The sequence below is a fragment of the Falco biarmicus genome, chromosome 6 (assembly GCF_023638135.1).
Source record: "Falco biarmicus isolate bFalBia1 chromosome 6, bFalBia1.pri, whole genome shotgun sequence".
NCBI lineage: Eukaryota > Metazoa > Chordata > Aves > Falconiformes > Falconidae > Falco > Falco biarmicus.
The window spans coordinates 90,910,770-90,934,747 of record NC_079293.1 but is presented as its reverse complement, the minus strand read 5'-3'; the positions used below and the strand labels follow the sequence as shown (position 1 = coordinate 90,934,747).

The 23,978-nt window shown below is 43.3% G+C and overlaps 1 protein-coding gene across 4 annotated transcripts in view; it reads left to right on the top strand.

The window, feature by feature from the left end:
• The first annotated feature begins 868 nt into the window (after positions 1-868).
• Positions 869-23,978, top strand: part of ATL2 (atlastin GTPase 2) — a 38,501-nt gene continuing 15,391 nt past the window's right edge. For 2 of the 4 annotated variants that reach the window (XM_056344508.1, XM_056344505.1), the window contains exons 1-4: positions 870-1,025; positions 17,453-17,736; positions 21,299-21,433; positions 22,898-23,002. In XM_056344508.1, the coding sequence (XP_056200483.1) occupies positions 965-1,025; positions 17,453-17,736; positions 21,299-21,433; positions 22,898-23,002 (585 nt within the window). In that variant the 5' untranslated portion in view covers positions 870-964. Of the gene's footprint in view, positions 1,026-6,143; positions 6,166-17,452; positions 17,737-21,298; positions 21,434-22,897; positions 23,003-23,978 lie in introns of those variants that run through there. The other 2 variants (XM_056344506.1, XM_056344509.1) reach the window with 2 other exon arrangements.

Below are 23,978 nucleotides of genomic sequence, written 5' to 3'. Positions count from 1 at the left end.
TCAGAAGCTGCATCTCAAAACCCAAGGAAGTCATCAGGACACTGAGAAAAATGGTTTCTACAGAATTGCCACAGCGAGATGGGTTTTTGCAAAGCTGTTGCCCACTTCACATGCTTATTTACCAGACAAATGTGTTTGTTGTAAGAAGTGACGCAGTCACACTGACCAATTCGATTATGAAGGTTTACATGACCTTCAGCAACAGGAAACCTCGCAGGCCCAACAGCCACGTGCAGCGAGCTCTAACGGCCTTCTGAACGGCGGTGGTAAGCTCCGTTTGGGTTTAGAGGCACAAAACTCTGACAAGAGCTGGGAACGGCAGGAATGCATGCTCCCTGGGGAACCCGCGCCGCCGGTCCCGGTTCGGAGCCGCCCTCTGGCCCGTTTCCCGCCCGAGCGCCGCAGCAGGCAGGGGCCGCCCTCACCGCGGGGGACGCGGGTCCCCGGCTGCCCCTAGGCCCGACGGGCCCGTGCAGGGAGCGGCGGACCCCAGCGGACGGCCTGCGGGGCCGGGCCCGGTGGCAGCTGGCGGCCGCCTCGCCGGCCTGTGCAAGCCGGGCTGCTGACGAGCGAGGAGCCCGAGGGACGCTCCACCCTGAGGTTGCCCGCCGCGCCGCCTCTGTCCCCCCGCCCCAAGCGCCCCGCTGCTCCCCGAGGCCCTGCGGACCCCTCACTCCCAGCGCGCCGGGGCCCTGGCGGAGGCCGCTGGGCCGGCGGGGGGTGCGGGCGGAGGCGGGGGTCCCCCCGGGCCTGCGGCACGGCACCGCCGCGGGCGGGCAGGGCCGAGGCCGGGGGCGGGCCGGCGCCGGGAGGCGTGTCGCGGCTGCGCATGCGCGGCACCGCCCCTGGGCGGGCGGGCAGCCGGGGGCACTAGGACCCGCCCTGCCCGCGCGCCGCCACGGGCGATAAAGGTCTGGCGGCGGAGCTCTGACGTCACGGCGAGTTAATTTTAAACCTGGACAAGATGGCGGAGAGGGACGCGGCGCGGCGCGCGGGGCCGGCCCGCCGGCGGCCTGACCCGGCAGGTAACGCGTCCCCCGGGGCTGGCGGCCGCGGGCCGGTGGCGGGACCGCCCGGCGGAGGCGCGCGGCCGGGCGGCGGGACCTGCCGGCAAGCGGTGCCGGGGGAGGCCCCGGTGTCTCCCCCCTCCTCAAAATGGCGGGGGCGGCCGGCAGCCCCGCCGCCTGCCCTCTCAGGGGCGATGCGGGGGGCAACCGGCGCGGCGGCCCCGTCGCTGGCTCCTCAGCGGGGTCATCCCGCTCGCTTCCCGCGGGGGCCGCGCGGGCGGCGGTCTGTGGGGGAGCGGGGGCGGCCGTGAGCGCGGCCCGGCGCCGGTGACCTTACCGGCCGTGGGCACGCCGCGGGGGACGCGGGCCGGAGCTCGGCGGCCTGGGGGCGCCGGCAGCCGCGGGGCCGCGTCCCGCTGCGGAGTGGGCCGCGCCGAGCAGCTCGGGGGAGGCGGTGGCCGGCCCGCGGTGGCCCGTCCCCCGCAGGGAGCCGGTGCGCTGCTGGCACCGCCGGTCTCGCTTGCAGCGTATTCCCCGGTGGCGACGGGACGCGCTTCCGACTCGGGGTTCGGCCTCGGGTGTGCTGGAGTCTGCGCAGTGTGTGGGGGTTTTAATACGGTTATTTCTCGGGAACAGCTTAAAACCCGGGAGCTCGTTAACCCGCTCCGTGCCGCGCCGGGGGCGGCCGGGCGCCCCGCCTGAGGCGCCGGTGCCGGAGCGCCTGAGCGGGGCTCGGGAGCGGGGCGGCCGGCTGGGCGCGGTTCCGTACGGCCCAGCAGTGCCCTGTGCCGCCCTTGGTGTCAGTGGGTTCACTTGCAAGCCAGCTAGGGCTGGGGAGTGTAACTGCGCGGTGAGCTGGCAGGTGCAGGGTGGCCGCTCTTCTCGCTGCTTTTGAATGGGAGGAAGAGGCAGTGAATGCTTCTGAGCCTGTGGCAATGTGTGTGTGTCGCAGCATTGCGATTTTAATGACTTAAAATTGTCCAGAGATTGCGACTGAGGCTGTGGTACTACTTGAGTACTGTTTTCTCTCCCTGTTCTCCTGTCGTTGTCCCCCTCAAATTTTCTGTGATGTTTCTCTTATGATGTTAGGTTATTGCATAACTCTCTCAGGGTCATAAAAGTGCCAGGACACCTGTAATAAATGGCCTTTAAGGTAGCTGTGTTATCATTACTGGTGGAAACATGCACACGTCACTGTTAAATTGCTACTTTAGGCATGACACAATGTAATTGATAGGCAGCCACACATGCAGACCCTGTGCCTGCTTGCAGAGAAGCTTTCTCTACATTGAAATAAAGCAGTGTGGTGAATTGGAATAGTTAAAAGAAGAGAAATGTTATGGAAGAGTCCTAAAACTCCTCCTGTACTATTGCTATGTTGCTTAACAGCTGTTACGTTTGTGCTTACCCTAAAGTCACTAATGGTGTTACAGTTCCTCCTGAAATAATAGCAGTAGCTCTGCAGTGTTTCAGCTAGAATGCTTTTGAAAACAGGGAGTGGGGTTGAGAAAGGCTGTATTCTTTTTCCTTTCTATGTTCACCTGCCTGCAACTGCAAGATATTTCTGAAATCATTCTAGCACGGAACAGTTTTACTTGAACTATCATAAAAGCATTCCTTTGAACACCACAGCCTCCCCTGGTTAAGGAAGCCAAGCAGCTCTTGTTTGTGTCAGATGGACAGCAAGTGCTTGAGCCAGGTCTTGCAGGAGCGCTGATACTTTCCAAGGTACCTTCTGCCAACTGCAGTCCCTGTGTTTTGGTTACATATTGGTGATTATTGTTTGCTTACTGAATATACTAATAATGTACCACTAACTGGAGCAAGATACTCTGATAGATGAGGGATTGTTTTTTTCTTCTTGTCCTAATAAGAAGAGTAGGGGTGCTATCTCAAGCTGGCCAGACTGGATAAGAGTGGGTCCATTGGAGGTATGGAGGGCTGGGGATTTTCCTCCAACCTAATAAAGAGGGCTTATCTCTTGATGGCAGTAATGCATCCTCTCTGACTTTTGAGTTTTGCTCAACTGCAAAAACAGATGTAATGAGCAGACAGAAATGCAGGTTAAATTAAATTCTGTGTTGTTTTTGTTTTCATAGTTAAGTGCAGTGTCTTTAGTCTCCAGTGCAAGCTGGATCACTTCAGCACTGTGATAAAACTAGTTTTAACTTGGTGCTTGTTGTTAGTAGACTGTTTTACGTCTTGCTACAGCCTGTAAAAGTTTCTAATTGTTCCAAGGACATTCATAAGGAAAACTTCCAAGTTTCACTTAAACTTTACCTTACATAGAAAAGTTGTTTTTGTCTTACTGCACTGCGGTCATGTGCAGGACCTGTCCTGGGGATGACTTTCAATAGTCCTGGCGTGACTGTCTTTGAATGGGAAGTTTTAAATTTTAAAAATCAAACTGAATTGTTTCCTTGTTTTTACTGTTGCTGCACGCTGTGCCTATGATGTCACCTGCAGGCTGCCAGTTTGAGTGCATTTTTCCAACTTTTTGCCAAGTCCTGCATTAACTTCTCAAACTTATTATACCAATCATTAGTGTTTTAAGGCTTTTGTCTTTCATCTCAACTGTTTATGGTGAACAAGGCATAAAGCTTCTGCATGGGCAGGCCTTTATTTGACACTTGTAAACAACTGGAATTTTTCAGAAGTACTTATGTACATTGGTTCTGAAGACTTTATGCTTACTGGAGAGTGACTGGGTCTCTTTCTCATAATGTTTTCAGCAAACTGAAAGCCTTCTTGAGATGTCCTGAAGGAAAGATGGACATAGCTTTCTTTGTTTTTTGGAAGGTTGTTCTTGACTATTATTTCATCCTGTAGCTGATTTTGAGGTCATAGTGCTGTGTAGGGAGTTGAATTACACAAATACATTTGTGGGATTGGGGTTTGTGTCTAGAAACCAGAACAAACAGGTGAGCAAGTTTGAAATGTGTGTGAAAACATCGCTCAGATTGATGTGTCCTGTTTCAGCTAGCTGCCAGGAAATAACTGATATGAAGCGAGTGATGTCTATTAGGACAAGGATTATAATAAAATTGTTTCTAGCAGCAAATTAATACACAATAGGGACTAGTGTTCTGAGAGCATTGGTAGCTAACTTGTCTGACCTTTAACTTCTGTTTATTTTTGAAATAAATTAATATATTGTGTAGTATTAATTTCCAGGAAAGCAAGGTTTTATGTGTTTGCTAAGCATGCTTTTCGAAACACATTTGATGTAAAAGTTGGAGGAACTCAGAAGGCATTTAAATTTGGAAGTTGATCTTCTGCCCGCTTATGAAACCTGAAGTGAGATCTGAGGGACTTGAAGATCTGTCTTTCTTCCTGCACTGTTAGTTCTTATTTGACTGAATGTATTTCTTAAGACTTGAAGGTAACACCCATTGTATTTCCGTAGCTGTACAAATGAGTTACTGGGAGAGGATCTAGGATATTAATTACATGATAGGCAAGTAACTACTTGTTGGTGTTTAACTGGAGTTCTCACTCTGCAGCAAAGCAAGGAGCTTACTCTTCCCCCTCTGCGTTTGGGAGGGAGTGTACATACTCCATTACAGTGCCATAACTGGTAAATTCACTTAATGAATTACCTCCATAGCAGGTTGTTCATGCAGTTACATATCCTACAGCTATCTAGTTAGTTTGCCTGGAGTGTGTCACTGAGAATTCCAGCTGCTCCATGGAGACATTACTCCTTGAAGAACAAAACTAGCTTGTATCTCGTTCTAGCGTGAGAATAGTAGATGTTTGTGCTCAGTATTTGTGAAGCTAAGTAAGTCTCTTCTCCCTTTCCTGTTAACCAAATTAAATAAATAGTTGTGCTAATTTTATAATGGTTAGTAGCTGGCTCCTCCTTAAGGCTGGAAAAACTTGGATGTTTGACAGCAAAGATGGCTTTACTGAGCTATATAGCATCCAAGGCAGAAGTTACCCGAGTGAATGCAGGTAAGCTGGATGTTGGTATTCCTGGTTGATGCCAGCTTGACAAACTCATGAGTAGGGCTAATAGACTTCTCTTTGACATGATATTTGATTTCCTATTTGGGCCACTGCAGAAATGGTTTATGAAAGACCAACTTACTTTAAAAGAATCACCCCACTCTTCTGTATTCTGGAGGAATAGATAAGAAAACTGTCAAAGCTGGAAGACTGCACAAAGTGCCTTTTGGGAAAGAACTTGGCTTACAGCTCAGTTACTAGGCCTCTATCTATGACTTGTGTATGGTATGAGGGATATTCTGATATGCTTTTGCTAGCAGGGGAGATGTCTCATCTAATACTTTTTTCTTGTTCTAGATGTATTTCCAGACTTATTTTCAGTGCAGACAGTGAGCAAATGACTGGTTGCGTTTTCAGCCCTACATACCAGTGATTTCTGCATGGCAAGGTGGGGTTTGTGTGCTATTGCAAGTCTTGGCAGGTTTCTCTTAAAAGACTGGAATAGAAGCCAAAACCTGGAAGGCAGTGGAGTTTAAGACTTGAACTAATAAAATGTTGTACAGATGAATTGTACGGTGTTGAATGTAATTTCCAGTAAATTGATATGTGAGAGTAGAACTTTAATTTCTTGTGGAGTTGTTCTTTGGGTGAGATCAGAATCAGGTTCCAGTCTGTAGTTAGTGTAAAATCTTAATACTTTTTTCTTTTTTTTTTTCCTTCCACCATCACCTTAGTCATGTTGAATTTACAAGTTCTGATTTGTCTCAATAACATTGCTTAAAAGACACTTCAAATATGTGTTGTATAATGATTCCAGGACAGCAAGGCTTTTTTTTTTTTTAACTTGGATTGAAAATTATAGAAATCTGTTGGAGAACTTGTCAACTGCTTGTACTGATGTGTTAGGACTACTACTTATACATTGTATGCACTTGGAAAAGTTGTTCATGCCTCTTATCTTCTCAAACAGGATGGTACTGCTGAGTGGAAGAACAAGTGTAGTTATTTTAACTGTCTCTGTAAACCCAGTCCTATGATACTACTGTCTTGCATGTTACGTCTTTATCCTGCTTCTCACTCAACCCCTTCTGCATTTTCAGCTCCTCAGGTACATGTAATAAAGGATCTTCTGGCTTTTACTTGGAGGCTGTTCATTTATCTTGGTCTGTGTGACCTGCTCGGGGAACCATAAACAATTGGGAAATGAAAGGTACCATCTGTCAATCCTCTGCCTGATACGGAAATCATCACAGTACTGATTTCAGGGGAGAAAGAGCAACTTGAAGTACATGAACTGCTAGACATGGAGGCAGAAGCTTGGCTTGCTTTAATGTAGTGCTTAGACATAGAATAGTAGCAAAAATGACTGCTGTAGAAAATTAGGTTAAGGTTCTTGATATAACCAAGTCACTTCCTTAAAACAAGAAGTCATCTTGCTTTTAATAGAAATAATTTCTTAAATACTTAGTAATTCTGAAGTAATACTAAGGAATTGTTAATGACAGCAGTGTGATTCTAAACATGGCGTTAAGGCTGCCCTCAAGGCAGTTATCTTCCAAGCAACAGTCTTGAGCTTGTCATGGGGATAAGGGAGGGAATGCAGTACAAAATACTTAAAAGGAAATCTTCCTAAATGCTAGCGTGCCAGACTTCTTGGTACAGAAATTGTTTGGAAAAGTGCAGTAAGTAATGCTTTTGGAGGGTGGGGCACAGAACCGGGGTATTTTCTAGAGCTAATAGTACTGTAGAAATAAGTACCTACTAAAAACTTGCCACATACTGTACTCTGAGATTTAAAAGACAAAAATATTTCAAAATAAAATAATGGTGGTAGGAACATTGAAAAAATTAAGCTTAAAAGCAAAAGTTGCATTTTCTAATGTAGAAATGAACATGCTAATCTACTCTGAACATCTAAATAGTGTATGTGATTAAATATTTGCAGAACCTTCAGATGCTACTAGGAATCCTGCTTGCTTGAGAAGATCCTTAAAATGCACACTGGTGCTTTTAAAGAGGTTGGAAGTTGGCTCATGATAGACTGAATGTTATTCTTAGAGTCTTGGTCTAAGTACTTTGAGTTACAGGCATATCACTGTTTCGTTAATCAAATAACAAACCGAGCTGTTCTGTGCTCTGTGTTGTTGACTTATTTCTGTAGTGCCTTAGAACTGACTAGGTTAAGCTTTTGTGAGCTTTTAACGAGCAGCATGTTGCTATCTCTCTCTGTTTGGGTTAGTCTTCTAAACCTAGACTTCTCTCCACAGTGTTTGTCCTCTGTATGCTGGAAGGAAAGATTTCATGGATCCACAGAAGGAGGATAATAAATATGACCTACAGAGACTAAGCTAACAGTTGGTAGGGTGTCTTAAACTGTCCAAAGACTGTAAGATGGATATTAAACCACTTGTAGTCCCAATATACGATACGGTGTGCTGTCCTGTAGAAAAGCAGTTAAGATTGGCTAGATGTATTCAGACTAGTATGAGAACTTGATGTGAAGAGCAGTAATAATTAGCTCTCCTGTGTGTCTTCCTTTCAGGAGGATGATGTGGCTTGCCTTACCTATGGGGTTACTTTCTTCTTTTTCCCCTCCATGCTATATACTCTCCACTAGGCTTGACTGGCCAGCAGCTGTAAGTGTACATATAACAACAACACTTTCTGTCTCGGGGCAAAATGCTGTTTAAGAAACAAAAAATGCTTCTATTGTTAAGACTTGTTTTGCTAGCAGTGGCTGAGGTTTCTGTGGTAACAAGTGTCATAAATGATGTCGAGGAAGTTTAGGTAAGTCTTGAGCCCTTTGAACTGATACAAAGGTGCTTGTTGTGTGGAGCTGAGCTACTAAAGTCTAAGTGTTTTACAGCGTCCTTGTGGCAAGGGAATGCTCCTGTAGTGCAGGAAGGACTATGCTAGGCTCAAGGTCTTCCCACCAGTTACATGTTCTGGCCTGTGTTACTGGAAAAACTGAAACTGGTGTTAACCTCCATTTGCAAAGGAAGGAAACTGTTGTTAAGTGAAGGGTAACAAATGTGTTTGCTAGCCTAGCCTAAATCTGAACTGTTTCAGATCTAGACAAATCCTTGGCAACACTTAATCTGATCCAGTTACAGCCCAGTTGTCTACCCATCTTTGCAGTGTTATCGCATATCGCTAAGTCAGTCTCCACATGAACATGCTTAACTGTACTTGTGAGTTCTGAGAGTCTGGAGAAGTTTTCCAGTTTAACTAGGTTGTAGTCACAAAGCTAAACTTTTCTTTTGGCACCAGTGACTAGTCGAGCAGCTTGTGCCTTCCCCTCAATTGTGCTGTTTCAGCTGTTTTAGAGGCTGTGGAGTGCACAGCACATCACCCTGTGTTTGTTCAAGATAAGTTGTCAGGACCTAGGATGGTGGTGCCAACACAGAGGGCAGCAATCCTGTACTGTTCAATGGTACAGCTGAACCGACCTTGTGCCCTGCAGATGAAGCTGTGTAGCTCTGCTTTTTGCCTTCAGTTCTAGTGCTCATTAGGATAGTTTGTAGAAAACTTCATATTGGATTGCTTTTTCTGCTGGCTGGGTTTGTTTAGCTGATTTGACTCTCAGCAGCATTGGATGTGTGGCAAAATTAGCAGGAAAGGCAGTGTAGGACTGCGTGGTGCTGGAAATAGGAAGGAGTGGGAGAGCCCTTCTATGAGTGGGTGGTTAAGACTCAGCTGTGCTACTCAAGAAGGCCTGAAGAAGCAACAGGGGAGAGAGGAGGTGGCAGTTACTGGTGCTGTCCTGTTGGCAGAATAAGTATACTTTGAGTTGTCTTAAAAAGGGACTTCTGTGCAGCAACAGCAGTGATGTCTGGCCAGAGACTTGGGAGTTGTGGAGAGTAGGCATGGGGCTCTGAAGTGTATGGGCATGGTTAGGTGCTGTATCAATTGTTAGGAATTAATTGCAGAAAAAGTGATGCGGCAGCCGGGGCCTCTTTCTCTCTGTGCTTGGCAGCTGGGACTGAGAACTGCTTTTGTCATGGCTCTGTGCAAGAAGTCTCTTCCTCCAGTGGAGATGAAGTGAACACACACATAATGTGACTTGTGGTTTCAGTTCTCCCTAAATTGACTTGTGTGGGGCTTTTTTTCTGTTTCAGTTCGAGTTGTTGATCTGGGCATTGTGTTTTCACCTGCTCACACTTCCCTTTCATCTGGTGGGTGTGTTAGTGATGCTATCAGGTTAAGAAAGGTTGAGAAGTGAGAGGAAGGAGGAAATGAAATACTACATGAAGGTTTCTGGAGGTAGTTACTCTATCAGTTTTGTTAGCTACATAATCTAGAGAAGACAGTTTCTTAAAGTAAAACCAGTCTCTTCCTGTACTGCTCTTTATTCTTTGAAATGAAATATAGAACTTCTTACTAAAACAGAATTATGGAGTTCAGTGCTGGAAAAGCTGGATGGGAGGCTCTTAGCTGCAGGAACTTAAATGGAGATGGGAAGCTAAGTGTAAACTGGAGGTTGGGCTAAGATCACTTTTGCTTAGAAGCTTGAAGTTGTTAGAAGCATGGTTTGATCAAAAAGCAAAAATTGAAGCCTTCTCAGCTTGCACTGTTTCCGTAAACCTGTTGGTGTTCTGACTGACAGCTTGTTTATCCTGGAAATGAGTCTGAAAACCAGTGCTTTGTGCCTCCCTGTACAGCAAAAGTGAGCACTTTGCTTGCTGCTGTGCTCCTCTGTGGCTGTGGTAACAGATGCAGCTGGGTGACTAAACCTACGCTGGTTGGTAATCTGAAGATCAAACATGGGGTAATTGGAGTTGGCATCTCTTGCCTTATTATTTTCTCCCTTTCCTTCTCATTCAAAATCTTGGTTTAAGTTAGGTGATAGTTGTTTAAATTATCAGCTGCTGATGCAAGGAATACATATAAGGTATGTAAAATGTAGTTATGGCTGAAACCAATGAGAAAATACTGACTGAATCTTCTTGGGTGAGCAACAACCTTAAACAAAATCACTCTGAAGTACAAGCAGAAGTCTGCCTAGTTTAAATCCGTGTGGCATGCAAGGATGCAGATAGCCTGCAGTGTTCACAAGGAGCTTTCACTTGCCGTTTCCAGAGTCCGTGGTGAACTAGGGCATTGTCAGATCCAGTGTTCTCATTTCCATCCTCAAGAACCTGAGGGATGGGTAAGAAAGGGGAGAGAAGGCAAGGAAGAGGCCTTTCAGTGCTCTCATCTGTCTTACTCTTAGTATTCCTAAAGCAGTGTTTTCTGAGGGGGCTGGAAAGTACTGGTAAACCATACTGTGGGTAGAGATCCTGTTAGGTCCTTCAGTGAGTGTGCTAATAATAGCTGTGGTTTTTAGGCAGAGTGGAAGAAGGGTGAGAAGCATGCTTTGTCACTATCCCTACCCTTCAAGTTTTTCCTTGTAGCTATGGAGAAACATCTTTCTTACTAAGTTCACAATGTGCTTTCAGAAAGACATTCCTTTTATATACATAAATAACTATTTTTTGGGGGTTACTTACTAGGTTGTGTCAGGGTTTTGTTTCTGCCTTAGTCTCTGCTTGTTGGTATTCTCTTACTTGTATGCATTTGCTGAAAATAGCTGAATTTAAGGGTTAACTTTTTTGCTGCACATCTTCATTATAATGAAGTCTCCCTCTTATCTTTTCTGTCCCTTTAAATGGAGAATGCAAAATGCCAGCTTATCAGTATTTGGCACAGGGGAGAGCTGTCTGCTCCTGCATGCATGTGGACCATTCAACAGAGAAGCAATTTAAAGCACTTAAGAGTAGACAGGTCTATGTTTGATTAGTTATGACACTTCATAGGTATCTAGGTCATCCGAATATCTTCTTTTTTCCCTTCCCTGGCAGAATTTTAGCTTCAGGTACTTCTCGATTCTGCTCACGGTTTATGTAACAGTTCTAGATCTGTCCCTTAACATCCCATTGCCCTGAAGGAACAGAGAGAGTTAAATGAAATGCGCCTTCCCCCCTCCCCTACTCCTGTCAGTCTTATTGGATATCCAAACAAGTCTTTGGAACTTAGCTCATCAGTCTTATTTATAGCTGAAATATTCAAAACATTTAATTATTTCTGGCCTTAAAATGAGCTACTTGGCAGTATTTACTACTCAGCAATAGGAAAGCAGTGATGCGTTAAGGTCTGTGGCAGCTCTGTAGCTTTCATGTGGATCTTGCCTTGAGTTTATTGCATGGAGTAGGACTGCCAGAGAAAAAAGGGGACGTCAATTTTGTGATTTAAATCTAGTGATGATTTTTCCCCCCTCCCAGTAGATGTGCCAGATTTTTTTACCTTGTCGAAATAAGATTTGAAGGTTAACCTATTTTTTTTTTTCTTCTGTGCTCTGGAACTCAGTTCACACATGCCTACACTTCCCTCAGATCTCTACACCAAAACAAGAAACATTTAAACAGTTTGTCTCCTGTCTTAAGGAAAACTTCCTAGGTGAAGCTCAGAGAGAATGTATTACATTTAAATGTGGTGCAGCAGTTCTGTCATGATAACTTATTTTAAGCTTTTGATTCAAGCTGTGAACTCTTTCAGGCTGTGGAGGTAGAACAAGATTTCAAGTTAGATGGTGTGAGCTTCGTGCAGCCCACTTCAACTTGCTTTACCACTCAGGTGTGTGTGTGTGGGGGAATCTATTATGCATCTGTATTGAACTGTGAGTGGGACGCTTCAGTTGATTTTGTGTGGACACAAATGTGTGGTGTCTGTAGGGCACAGGGAATAAGAGTTCAGGGATGTTGAGAGCTGCATTATCTAGGGGCACCAAAAGTTTTGATTTGAAGTTGGACTTGTAGCAAAGTGCAGGTTTCTATACAAACAAGGCATTAAGACTACCAGCTTGAAGATGTACAGTGACTCCATGTGATAGAGCAAATGGAAGGAGTAATGATGAGAGCCATCTACGCTAATGAAAGTGAATTCTTTAGACTGATCATAATCCAAGCCTTAAGCCACTAAAAAGCAAATGGGATTTAAATTTACTTTAATGTCATGCTGCATCTGTGTGCAGTTGTCTGTGTTCAACCCACTGTCCAGAGAAGCAATAACTAGTTATTGATGAAAAACCTATACTGTATCTAAAACAGAGTTTAGGAATTAGTGTGTGCTTTTTTTGTGTTATAAAAGAATGTGAATGATGTGTTTTAACAAGCTCAAGCCATGTTTGGGTTGAAACGTAAGTGTGACTATATTGGTTCTTCATTTCAATTAATGTACTTAAAAGGAGGAACTTGCAGTTAAAGCACACTGGCTCTTTTCACAGCGCATGGGTAGCTGGCGGTTCTCACTCCTGTGTCCTTACACTGCAGGACATATAGGTCATCAGATGCTAGCTGTGTACATGGGGAAGCAGGAATTAGCTTTTCGTTTCACCTCATACTTTAAGAAACAAGTTATTTAGTTGAGTTTGTTAATTTGAAATAGTGACTGTACACACACAAGAAGCTACTGTTCTCAAAATCTGGCTTAGCATTTCAACAAATGGTGCTTGTTCTGGATACTTAGCTGATGAGTGTCAATAGTAGTCCTGTAGTTGTTGCTGAGTGAAGAGCTTCTATGGAACTGGGTAGTGCTATCTTCTTTTGGCTATATTTGCTTCCATTCAAGCCTCTGTGCTTCTGTGTCTTGCTGCACAGTATTGCTTCTCTTCTATCTCCTGGCCTGTTTGACCTGGGTTAGGAAGTGATTATGTGGAGTCAGAACTGTGCATTAGCTCACATGCTCTAATTGAATGATTCAGGTTGGAAGAAGCCAGAACAGGGTAGGGAATGATTTGCAAACAGTCATAGTAATAGGCCTGAATGAATGGCAGACTTCAGGAGCAAGTCCAGTCAGTGATCTTTTTGCATCAGCTCCAGCCACAGTGGTAGATATGACTGTAGTCTGGAGTATGTTAGTTCAGTAGTATGGAAGCTTCAAAGGTCAGATGAAGTGGGGTGTGTGAGAAATGTAGCCGTGGCTTTCTGGGCCCACAACACTGCGCTACAAGCTCTAGTCCTTATACTTTGACAGATGAGAGCTTTTCTGTATGTACTCAAAGCCTGAAGTCTAGTCTCTTGTGCACATGGGGATTTCCAACAGCACTGAGACCTGCCCTCTGAGTTGGATGAATCTACCAGCCTGCGTTTAGTAGTCTGGCAGGAAGCAGTGTTGCCTGGCTGTTCTGCATGCAGTGCAAGGAGCCATCAGCCATGCCTCAGAAACATCCAGTCTCAGAGTGTGGATGTATGGGGTAGATGTGCTGGGTCCATAACCCCATTACTGGGATGGAACTGGACTTCTCAAAGTGTAAGAGGGACTATTAAAAGATAAAAAAAGACAAAAACCCCCAACAAACAAACAAAAAAACCCACAACAAAAAAGCCCCCAAAATAACAAAAGTCTGTTGATTTGGTTGTCTCTGTAGCAGTACTGAATGTGTTGTCATGGAGACTTATACAGGTAGGCTGCCATGAGCTTTGCAAGTCCAAGCTACTGTCCAGTTGGCTAGAAACACTTCAGTGTAGGGATGGTCATTCTGTGAACACCACCTCTTCTGAAGTTAATCCTCATCCATTCCTATACGTGGGCTGCTGGGACACGACTGGATTGTTGCAAGAACCTGGAGCACTTTGTGGCCCTTAGACTGGGCTTTAGGACAAACTCACTTGAATTCTGAGTGTCAGGTAGTACACTATGACTGCGCTGGGGCAGGTGAGGAAGGGGGTGTGGGGGGGCAAGTAAGGAGTAGGGCTTCACGTTCTGAATTTCATTAACTCCTGGCCTGACTTAACGTTGCTATCAGTATGCTTATTTTATGAACGACTTACTATGATGCTTCTGCAGCTTTTGCAGTAAACTGGACTGTGAAGTGGAAGTTCTTGTCCTGACCATTGTTTTGAGAGACTACTCTGGAAGTAGTTCTTGGAAGTGGGATGTGATCCCTCTGCCTAGGATGCTGAAGCCTTCTAGAAAGGCTTCCAAAGTACTCTAGTGCTGCCTGAGATGGTGACTAGCCAGAGTAACAGGGTAAGCAGCCAGAAGGTCATATTAAAGACCAAAAAGGTTGTGGCATCTACCTAGGAGGGTGTGATAGGTTAACAAATGCTGATTATGCTGCTGGGACAAGCAGTAGCACTTGTTCTACAGTTAACGCGCTCAACTTGTGCAATGTCCATCCTGGTAATTGCTAACTAGTTCAAAATCTCTTGAAGGGAAGGGTGTTCTCTGTAATTTGAGCATGAAGTTGTCAAACCAGCTCTTCTGGATGAATCAAGTTTCCTTCACAGCTGTCAACACTGTAGTTCTCTATGGTATAAAGTGCTTGATTCATGGCAATGATGGCCTTTTCTGTAGGTAGTTTGAGAGCTTTCAGATACATGAGGCTGGCTAGTTTAAAAAAAAAAACCACAACCAAAACCTAACAAACCAACCTGACCCAAAATAAAATAAAAAAACCCCCAACACTCAACTTGATGCTCTGGACTTGACCTTCCAATTTCTGCTGGTAGGTGAAATCTGACAGGAATTGAATAGGGTCTGAGATGAATCTTCTCATGTCCCATCTGAGCTAAGTGAGCTCCCAGGGTTCAGAACACTGTTAAGACATTGTGAGCTTTTAATGGACATACTGTGTGTAAGCTCTTGATAGTACTATCTCCTTATGATATGAAGAATCTGCTTGTTTGGAAATAACTAATGATAAAATACCACCGTACTTGTTTGTTTGGAAAACTTCTTGGCTTGAATAGGCTTTGGGTGGCTATGCTCTGCACTGGCAGAAGGATGTTGCTACAGCTGGTGCTTTGAGGTCTGCTAAGGTTCTGGTGACTTCCAGGTAGGAAAGGATGGTTAATGTCAGGCTCAAAGTGAATGAAGAGAAGTTGCAGATGTTGCTTCAGACTATTTTACATTCTACCTTAGTTTACAAAACTTGCACCTTACTGCAGCTGAAGTGAAGTATGCAATTAAATAAAAGAATATAAGGCTGTTGTAACTAATCAAGTTAAATTTGTTGCCTGGAGAATATGTAGAAGCAGACTGATACATTATGTGAATATCTGTTTGCTAAAACACAGGTGTCTCTTCTTGGAGCTATCTAATCTTAATGCTTTTATCAATAGAATTATTCCCTTTATGTTTCTAGGATATGAAGCTGAAGGCTTTCTTTCTGACTGTCAAAATCTTCATACGTCACCATGGCTATCCTCCCAAGTTCTCTGCCTTACAAAGGATGCTACTGATACGGGGCAAAACCTGTTTTGTAAACTCTTTCAAAAAAGGGAGCTTGTTTAATTTCTGGGATTACAAAAGCTTTAGGCTAAAGGTGAGAGTTTTTCTGAAGTGGTGACCAATATTGTGTCAATGTAGTTTTTACAGTTTGGTGTCCTGTTGACAGTATTCTCTTTTTAAAGTTATTCCTTCCAGTTGTCAGGCCTGGTGGTGCAATTGAATTTTTTGGCCTGCTTGCTCAACCAGTTTGAGTTAGGGCAGGGGTCCTCAAACTTTTTAACCAGGGGCCGGCACGTGGATGAAGTGGCAGGGACTCATCTGTGGCTGCTTGGTTCCCACCCCCCCAACCCCAGGCAGGGGGGGTGGTGTCTGTAAATACCAGGGTCCGGATTGAGGACCCTGGGGGCTGTATCTGGCCCGTGGGCTGTAGTTTGAGGACCCCTGAGTTAGGGTGATGGTAGACACTGTCTTGCACACCCCCTTGGATAACATTGGGGTTTGTTCTCGATGCTTAGGATTTAAGCATTCAAGCTTACTTCCCATTCAAACTGAGTACTACACTAGCTTAATATATTCAAACCAATTTTTTTTAAGATTCAGTGCCACTGGTCTTTGAGGAAGCACAGGTTTGATGCTTGGAAATGGAAACATCCTCTCTGATTTGCAGTGAAGTGAAATGGTGTCAGAAACAGCTGAAGAGATAGCTGCTGGAAAAACTTCAGGGTCACCACGTTACCAATTTTTTTTTTCAAGTTCACGGTAATAACTCAAATGTCTCATTACATCCACAAAACAGCACATTGACTTACGAACAGTACTCCTTTTGCTGAGGATGGTATCTAGGATGCAAAGTCTGGCAGGAATGACTTGGCAGATCCTGTGGGTATTGGCAGGGTCTCTGCCATGAATGAATTAAACAGTGTTGTGTTCCATGGTGCCCCATGACACATCCTGCAAGAGAACCTGCTTCCCCAGGAAGCATGGGGGCCACGTAACATGCCTGCATGCCATGCATCAAGTAACTGGAGACTTTGTTAAAGCAAAGCTTGGAAATGCAAGCATGACTAGCGCTTCAATGTACTTGAAATCTTACGGTGATGTTCCCAGATACGTAACGGCTAGGCAGGTACCTCAATCGGGTTTGTGCACGTGGGGTTCTGATAAAATATGGCAAAATGTAAATCTGGAGTTGGAGGCAGTTCTGTAACCACAAAAGCACTTCCAGGTGCTTCATAGGAGTAGTTGGATCAGGCCAGTGGTAGAGTTCGTTTCTGCTGTGTGACCTCAGTGTTGTGTTACTTGAACAACAGAGGGCTTAAACTGTATGGGTTGGTTTGTTTGGTTTTCTTTTAGGCCTCTAACCCAGTAACTCCTGAGTTCTGGAATTTGGAAAAATACAGCACAATAGTACCGATATGGTATGTCTGAAGGGCTGTGTTACCTTAATTTATTATTCATTAGTAGCTTAAATCTCATCTGAGTTACAGTTCTTTCAGCTACTGGTTGAACCTGAAAAGGTATTGATTCTTAAATAGTTTCTAAAATACTCTCTTAACTCTTAACAACAGTAAGTACTAACTGTTTTTGAAAATTTTCCTTAATAATGTGTCATAGGAAAAGCATGAAGCCAGAAACTACTTCAATGTTTTTTGTTTTTCTTATCCCAGAAGTGTTAGGCCTTGCCCATGCTCAGGAGCTTATCATCTTGCAAGCAGTGTATAGGCACTCTGAAGTCTGTGCTGTATTGAAAAATGGAACAGGTGTAACATGTTGGAATTAAAAAGAAATTTAGTCATCTGCTGATGTATGTGATCTTGGGGTTACATACTAGATCGGTGATCTTGCTTGTATGTGTTGACAAGCAAAACTGACAGAAAACATTGGGGGGTTTCTCCCCCCTTACAGTAGTATAGGAAGGTGATGATCTAAAAGCGGCCTTCTTTGATCCTCTTTGGAGCTTATTTTAAACCAATAAATTTTTTCCAGATAAAAAGCCCTTGCTTTTTGGTGGAAGTTATACTCAAGAAGCCTTTTAAAGGAGTTTTGATGCTGAAAACCAGTGCTCTTTTGTGATTTCTTGAAGCCTTGAGAGTGAAGATCTGAAATGTAGACTATATGCAGAGCTGATGGACAGGGAACTGCTGTTGATCTCATTGTCTGCACATGTGCATTCCTTAGAATGTCACTCTTGTTGCAGGGAATGAAAGCTCAGCTCAAGGCTTCACTTCAAAGAAATGTCTAGTGCCCTAAGCTGACTTACTAATGTATTGTAACCCCTCACTTTGCAGGTAAGCATTATGAGGAAGAGGAGGAGGAGGATGCTCTACCTGACTCAGATGCCCTGCCAGACTCTGACGACGATGAGGTGGATTTGGATAAGCCACGCCCCATACAGATTGTTCTTGCTCATGAAGATGACCATAACTTTGAATTAGATGAAGAAGCATTGGAAAAAATCTTGCTTCAGGAACACATCAAAGATCTTAACATAGTAGTTGTGTCTGTAGCAGGAGCTTTCCGCAAAGGAAAATCTTTTCTGCTGGACTTCATGCTTAGATACATGTATAACAGGGTGAGTAATTTGGATTTTCCCTGCAGGAGAAAAGTATTTTAGTAATTCACCTTTGTGTTTGTTGACTTGAGCGCAAATACAGCAGGTCAATTTTTTTCCTACTTCTTTGGGCACGGGCAAGCCAGCTGCTCTTGTTTCTACTCTGTGAAGAACTGTATTTAAGTGACAGGTTTTCAATATAAATTTTCCTGCAGTTGAGGGAACTTCTTGGTGTCCCAGTGTAAGTGGGCCTGAGAAGAACTTGAATGAGGGATCATGGTAGTCTTCTAGTTGAGGCTTTCGGGAAGGATTCATCCAAGTGGTGGCTTGGAGGAATCTTGCTTTGACTTAATCTCCTGAAATGGTATTGTAGCACTAACTTATCCATTGTTGCAGACAGAAGAGTCTCATTAGATAGCTATTGTAGGACTAAATCTGCTTAAATCTGAGGTATGGCAAAAGGGAGAAAGTTTGCTGCTTGGAATGTGTCTCTGAATGTAATTCAAGAAGAATTTAAATCCTTTTAAGTCATTGGTTAATGAATGCCTCATCCAAAATTTAATTTGTTCTTTTAGTTTGTAGCTTTTGGCTGGTATTGTCTTGTGTCTACTATACTTCGAACTCTTGGCTGATGCAGAGAAGGTGGAGTAGGGCCTCCTGTGAGCATATGCATCTGCCTGGCACAGATTGTGGTGTGTTTCTTGTAATCTGCATAGTGAATATTGACAACTCAGTATTTTGTTGCTTTTTTGAAGCTCTTAAAAAAAAAACAGCTAAACAAACACCCCCCCAAACTAGAACTGATTCTTTTTTCAGTCACTATTCTTTGGAGTTGGAATTCATGGTAGCAGAAACTAACCATGACTACATCTGTTTTACCTTTGTGCTAGCTGTCTTGAGGAGAAATCAAGATGAACTCTGCAGTTACGAGAAAGATGGGGATATTGCAAAGAAGCTGCTGGTAGCTGGCAGATGAAGACTTATTTTTTCTCTCTCCCCCAGTAGTGCCTGCTGTTGAATTCTTTGTACTGACTTGCCTAGAGCTCCGTAAGAAAGACACTGAGGTTATGGTAGGAGGAATACAAAGTAGCAAGCTGATGCTCCCAACTTCTTCAGACTCTTAATCTAGGGAGGAATAAGTGTTTCATTGATACAGCTGTTCAGTGGGTGATCTTCTTTCTGTGTGTGTATATATAAATGTTCTCAAGTGTCCTGTTTACATTAAAAAAAACACCCACAAACCAAACAAAACAAACCCCAAAATAAAACAAAAAAATACCCCCAAACTCCCAAGAAGTGTAGCAATCTGAGCTAGATGACGGCTGGGTAGGGGTAGTGCTTGTTCCTTCCAAAAATAGAAGGGGTGGGCTTTAAGCAAATACTCTTTCAGATTGTGAAATAAAACAAGAGTTCATAAAGTAAAATGGATTGAAACATTGTTTCAGCCTTGTGTAATATCATACCTCTGTTCCCTTTATTGTGCAATCACTTTTTTCAGTTTTCTATAGGTGTCCTTCAAAATACCTTTTGTTCTTTTCACTTAAACTGAAGAGGAAGGTGAACTTGGCCATCTACTGTAACAACTGTCTCTTACCAAAAAGCAGAGAGGTCTTGCTCTCTATGTGCTGTTTCTGGCCAGGCATTTGCATTCTGAAGCTGTAAAGCTTGCAGGCCCTTAGCTGATCCAACTCAATGGTGCATCGGAAGACGCTGCACTTTGCTGAATTGTTTTACTGCCAGCTCAATGATGTAAACTGGCTTAGGGAAAAAGTTTAACAAGCATTAGAGCTGCTGCAAACTGATTGATGGGAGTTGGGGATGAGAAGAAAAGTGCAATGCCTCCTATTCTGAACACTGCTGAATTGTGTGAAGTCAAATAGTATCCTCTATGCTTATGCAGATTTCAGTACAGGAGGGGAGGCCTTGGTATAGTTTTAGAGTACTCTTTAGCCTGATCGCTCCATCTTCAGTCGGGCTTAATTACAAGTCTTTATTTTCTGTGAACTAAATACTGGATCCTGCACAAAATACTAAAGGATCTGCATTCAGTCTATAAACTAATCAAACAATTTTGGGATATCCTCCCTTATGGATATTAATGTGTGTGATGGAAGACTTGCTGAGATACTTCAGAATCCCATTTTCTTCTCTTAACCAAGAGCTGGAGGTCATGGGAAGTTACCATTCTAAAAATACCACCTGTACCAGCTGAAGTCACAGGTAGGATTTTGGCATGGCTGAGATTGGTTACTGACTTCAAGGAGGAAGTGTCTCACTTTAAGCACTGATACTTAGTGTTATGGTTGCTTGTTTGAAATGGAACAGAATAATCTGCCACAAAATGCAGCAGTTGTGTACTTGGCAAACTGCTGCAAGGATCCTGTGATCTTGTTGCAGCTTAAGTCTTATTAAGAGTTGGGTGCAGCAACACCAGTAAATTTAGATTTCAAAGTTGTTGCTTTTTTTTTCTTCAGGCATATGACCTCCTTAGCTTGTATTAATCTGCAAGGTGCACTGTGTACTAACGGTACTATGCAAATAAAACTGTATTGGTCCTTGGTGTGGAATATATTGAGAGAAGCGAACTTTTAGGTGACCAATATAAAATTGTAGTGCACTTTCTAGCTTGATTTCATGTAGGAACAAAGTAATCTTTTTCATCCTCCCAACTGTTCTCTATCTTTCAGGCCAACTTAATGGATGGAGACTGTTGAAATATTGAGTGTTAATTAAGGAAAGACAAAGATAACAAGCTAGGAGTGTATCAAACTGATGCAAAGGTCAATTAGAGAGAGACTTAAGTGCATAATCCACAAGTTGAAGTGGCTTCAGCTGAAGTTGTGATTGTTAAGTCACCGAAGTCTTCTGTGACATGAATCACATATGAAATCAAATGTGGTCATATCTAGTGCTCATTGAGGGACTTGTCAAAAGATCTGTGTAGTTTTGGTCTGAATTATTACCAGTAAGGATAATTTCTGGATCAAACTGGGAAAAAGTATTCTTGTATAAACTTATGGAGTATATTGTTGAATAATGTAACAGATCCTTTTGAAAAAGTGAAAAGCCACAGTCCATTGACTGTGAAATGCAATTCAGCATTGCAAAACTGTATCGTGGCATGTACTGAAGCCCAAAGCAGGCCTGGGGTTTTGATGTCTAGAGTAGTAAGTGGATGCATAAGGATCTTCTGGGATAAAAAAAATCTCTGGAGGAAAGCTGTTCAGGTTTTGCGTAGTCTCTGTAGTACAGGTGTATGTGCGTGACGAAATGAAACAAATGCACACCCACAGAAACCCCAAACAGCTTACCTGTAAAGAGCTGTGGTTCTCTTCACTTGGATATCCTGTGTTCATTTTCTGATTTTATTTTTTTTTTTCTGTCTGCTCATCTCATTTACTTATGTCATGTCTGATGCAAGTAGCAAGGCCGAATGACAGTAGAGTAGCATTGTGGTTTAGTATTTTCTGTAGTAGCCTGTTGGGTCCGAGAGAACAATGTGGATGTTTGCTAAAACATAGCATGTTAAAAAAAAAAAAAAATCATCCTTGGTTTTAAATAAGTTTCTTCTCTTGTTTTCTAGACTTCTCCTTGCTGGATAGGTGGAAACACTGAGCCATTGACTGGGTTTACATGGAGGGGTGGATGTGAACGGGAAACCACTGGCATTCAGATTTGGAGTGAAGTGTTTGTAATTGATAAACCCAATGGGACAAAGGTAAGTGCTTGACCTTAAATAGGTGTACATAAGGGGTTTTGCATCTGTGTAGCTATCTTTAATGCCACGGGTTTCATGGAGGCAGTTCAAACACCACTTGCTTTCCTTTGCATTCAGTAGCTCCATAACATATTTGGAAACCTCATATCAGTGCAAGCGTGAACTTTCCTGCTGGGTTGTAAGATTCGGTCTCCAACAATAGTCCCATTCTGAGAGTACTTTGTTTTGGCAAAGTCTGTTCTGTCCAGGCTAATGGGTGGGTTATCCTGTGGATGTTGTAAAACTGTAATGGCTATAAATACCATATATAGACACTGTGATAAGAACAGCTCCGTAGCAAACACTGTCTTTTGAGAGGTGAGAATGTGTTTTAGCTTGTAGCTGTATTTTAGTGAAATGGAATGCATGGCTATAAGTACTGAAAATAGCTTCAATGTCAGGAAGCTGGTTCTTCCATGTAGTTTAACAGGTAGTCTGTAAAAAAGGACTAAGTCTAATAGTGGGATAAAAGACACTAACTCTATTCTAGTCAAAGCTGATTCATCTTTTTTAACTCTAAGTCAGTTTAACTACAAAGTTTGGTTGTAGGTGTTTATCTTCATGTTGAAACAAAATGTTAATGTTTGTTAATAAATATTTGCTCCATAGTACTGGTGGCGTATCTTGAACTGTTCATGTTCTCCTGAACCATGAGCTCTTGGTTGTTTAGCTTTCATACCCTTCACGTCTGCAAAGGAAACATCTGATGGCCAATTAATAAGGGATGCTGATCTTAAACAGGTAGTGGTTTAGGGGCATGCAGGAAGTTTTATCAAATTTCATAGCTAACCAAACAGTTGTCTGACTTGACTTTTTTTTTTTTTAAGTTGCAAGGATCTGTTTGTGCTCTGTGGACAAATAACTCCTCCTTGCTTATCAGTCATCCCTAACTGAAAGGGAAGGGAATTGTAGTAGATCCTAAAAAAGGGAATTGGACAGATTAGCTTTCATCATTAAGACCATTTCATTCCTTGTCATTCCAGCAGGCAGGCAGACAGTATCAATTATCTTGTTTCCTTCTGAAAATTATTATTTTGAGATATATTTTTTTTTAAAGTAACCATTTCACTCTTGGCACTGGTGAACTATGCTGGGTTGTCAGCTGAGCTGAAATTCTTACAGAAGAGGTGTCTGTTACTCTGCACTGTGTGCCACTGGACTGAGGAACAAAATTTCTGTGGGAGAGGATAACTCGTGTAGCAAGGCCAGGGACTTCAGGGTGATGTTGTGGCCCCCTAGTTGTTGCTCTACTCAGCTGTAGGTATGCATAGCATGTGCACTGGGAGCTGACTGAGGTTTAGTAAGTAGGTGTAGGAGCAGAGACTTGTTCTACTTGAAATAGAATTTATCCTGATGGCCTGGAGTTTGAAAGTGTTAACCATTTGGTTCATTATTGAATTATTGCTACTTTTTAAAACTTTCTAGGTTGCTGTACTACTCATGGATACCCAAGGTGCCTTTGATAGCCAATCCACTATCAAAGACTGTGCAACGGTTTTTGCTCTCAGCACCATGACAAGCTCTGTCCAGGTGAGAATACCTGTACTGGCAGGAACCCTCTGTCATGCACACCTAACATGCAAAGAATATGTCTCTAGCCACACTTTGAAAGTTCACCTGCATATCTTCCTCCAACTAATTTAAACTTCTGTACTTAATGTCTTATTTTCAGTGTAGTATACTACATAAGTTTCTCTGTGGAATCAAGGTTATTCGAGGCCAAGCTGAATTCAACTGCTGACTGGACTGAGAAATAGAAAAAAAAGCAAACAAACCCCAAACCCAAAAAAGATGTCAAAGTAGCAACTGCTTCTGTACAGATGTGTTATGGAATCTTTTTTTAAGACTTCAGATACAGTTTGGGATGGAATTACACTGTGATCAGCTAAACTTAGAATTGGTGCTATTGTTAAACTTCTGACAATTCTCTGACCAGGCCAAAACTATTTTTGAGCTTGTGCCTTAAATGTGCCAAAAGTGAGCAGGTTTTTGAGGGATGGCAAGTGACCTTCTTCAGACATACTTTCATGTTGTAGTAACAGGAGTATGTAGAGTACTACTTCTGCCATGTAGGATTGTTTTTGGTGGATGGGTTGTTTGTTTTGTTCGTGTGGTTAGGCTAAGTTGTGGGTTATTGATGCATCTTTGAGTGTACTGCTCTTCAGTATTTATGCTGTTGAAACAGTCATGAGCTCCCTGGATAAAATCAGATTTCTCTGGGAAGATCTGAAAGCAAAAAAAGCTGGTGAACTAACTACCTAGTTGTTTCTGTGTTGGAGGTGCAGCTGCTGGCTCACTGAATCCTAGAGCACTTGGACTTGCAGATGGCAAAACAGACATGCCCTTCTCCTGTCTCACACCTGTGTGGTCATTTGAATCGTTCAGCAGTCTTCTCTGATTCCTTTTGGCTTGCTTCATTGGAGGGAAGCTGTTCTGAGAAGGATTAGGGTAGTCAGCAGTGGTTTTGTCCCTTGCACTTTATATAAGGAAGCGACTTCCTTATACA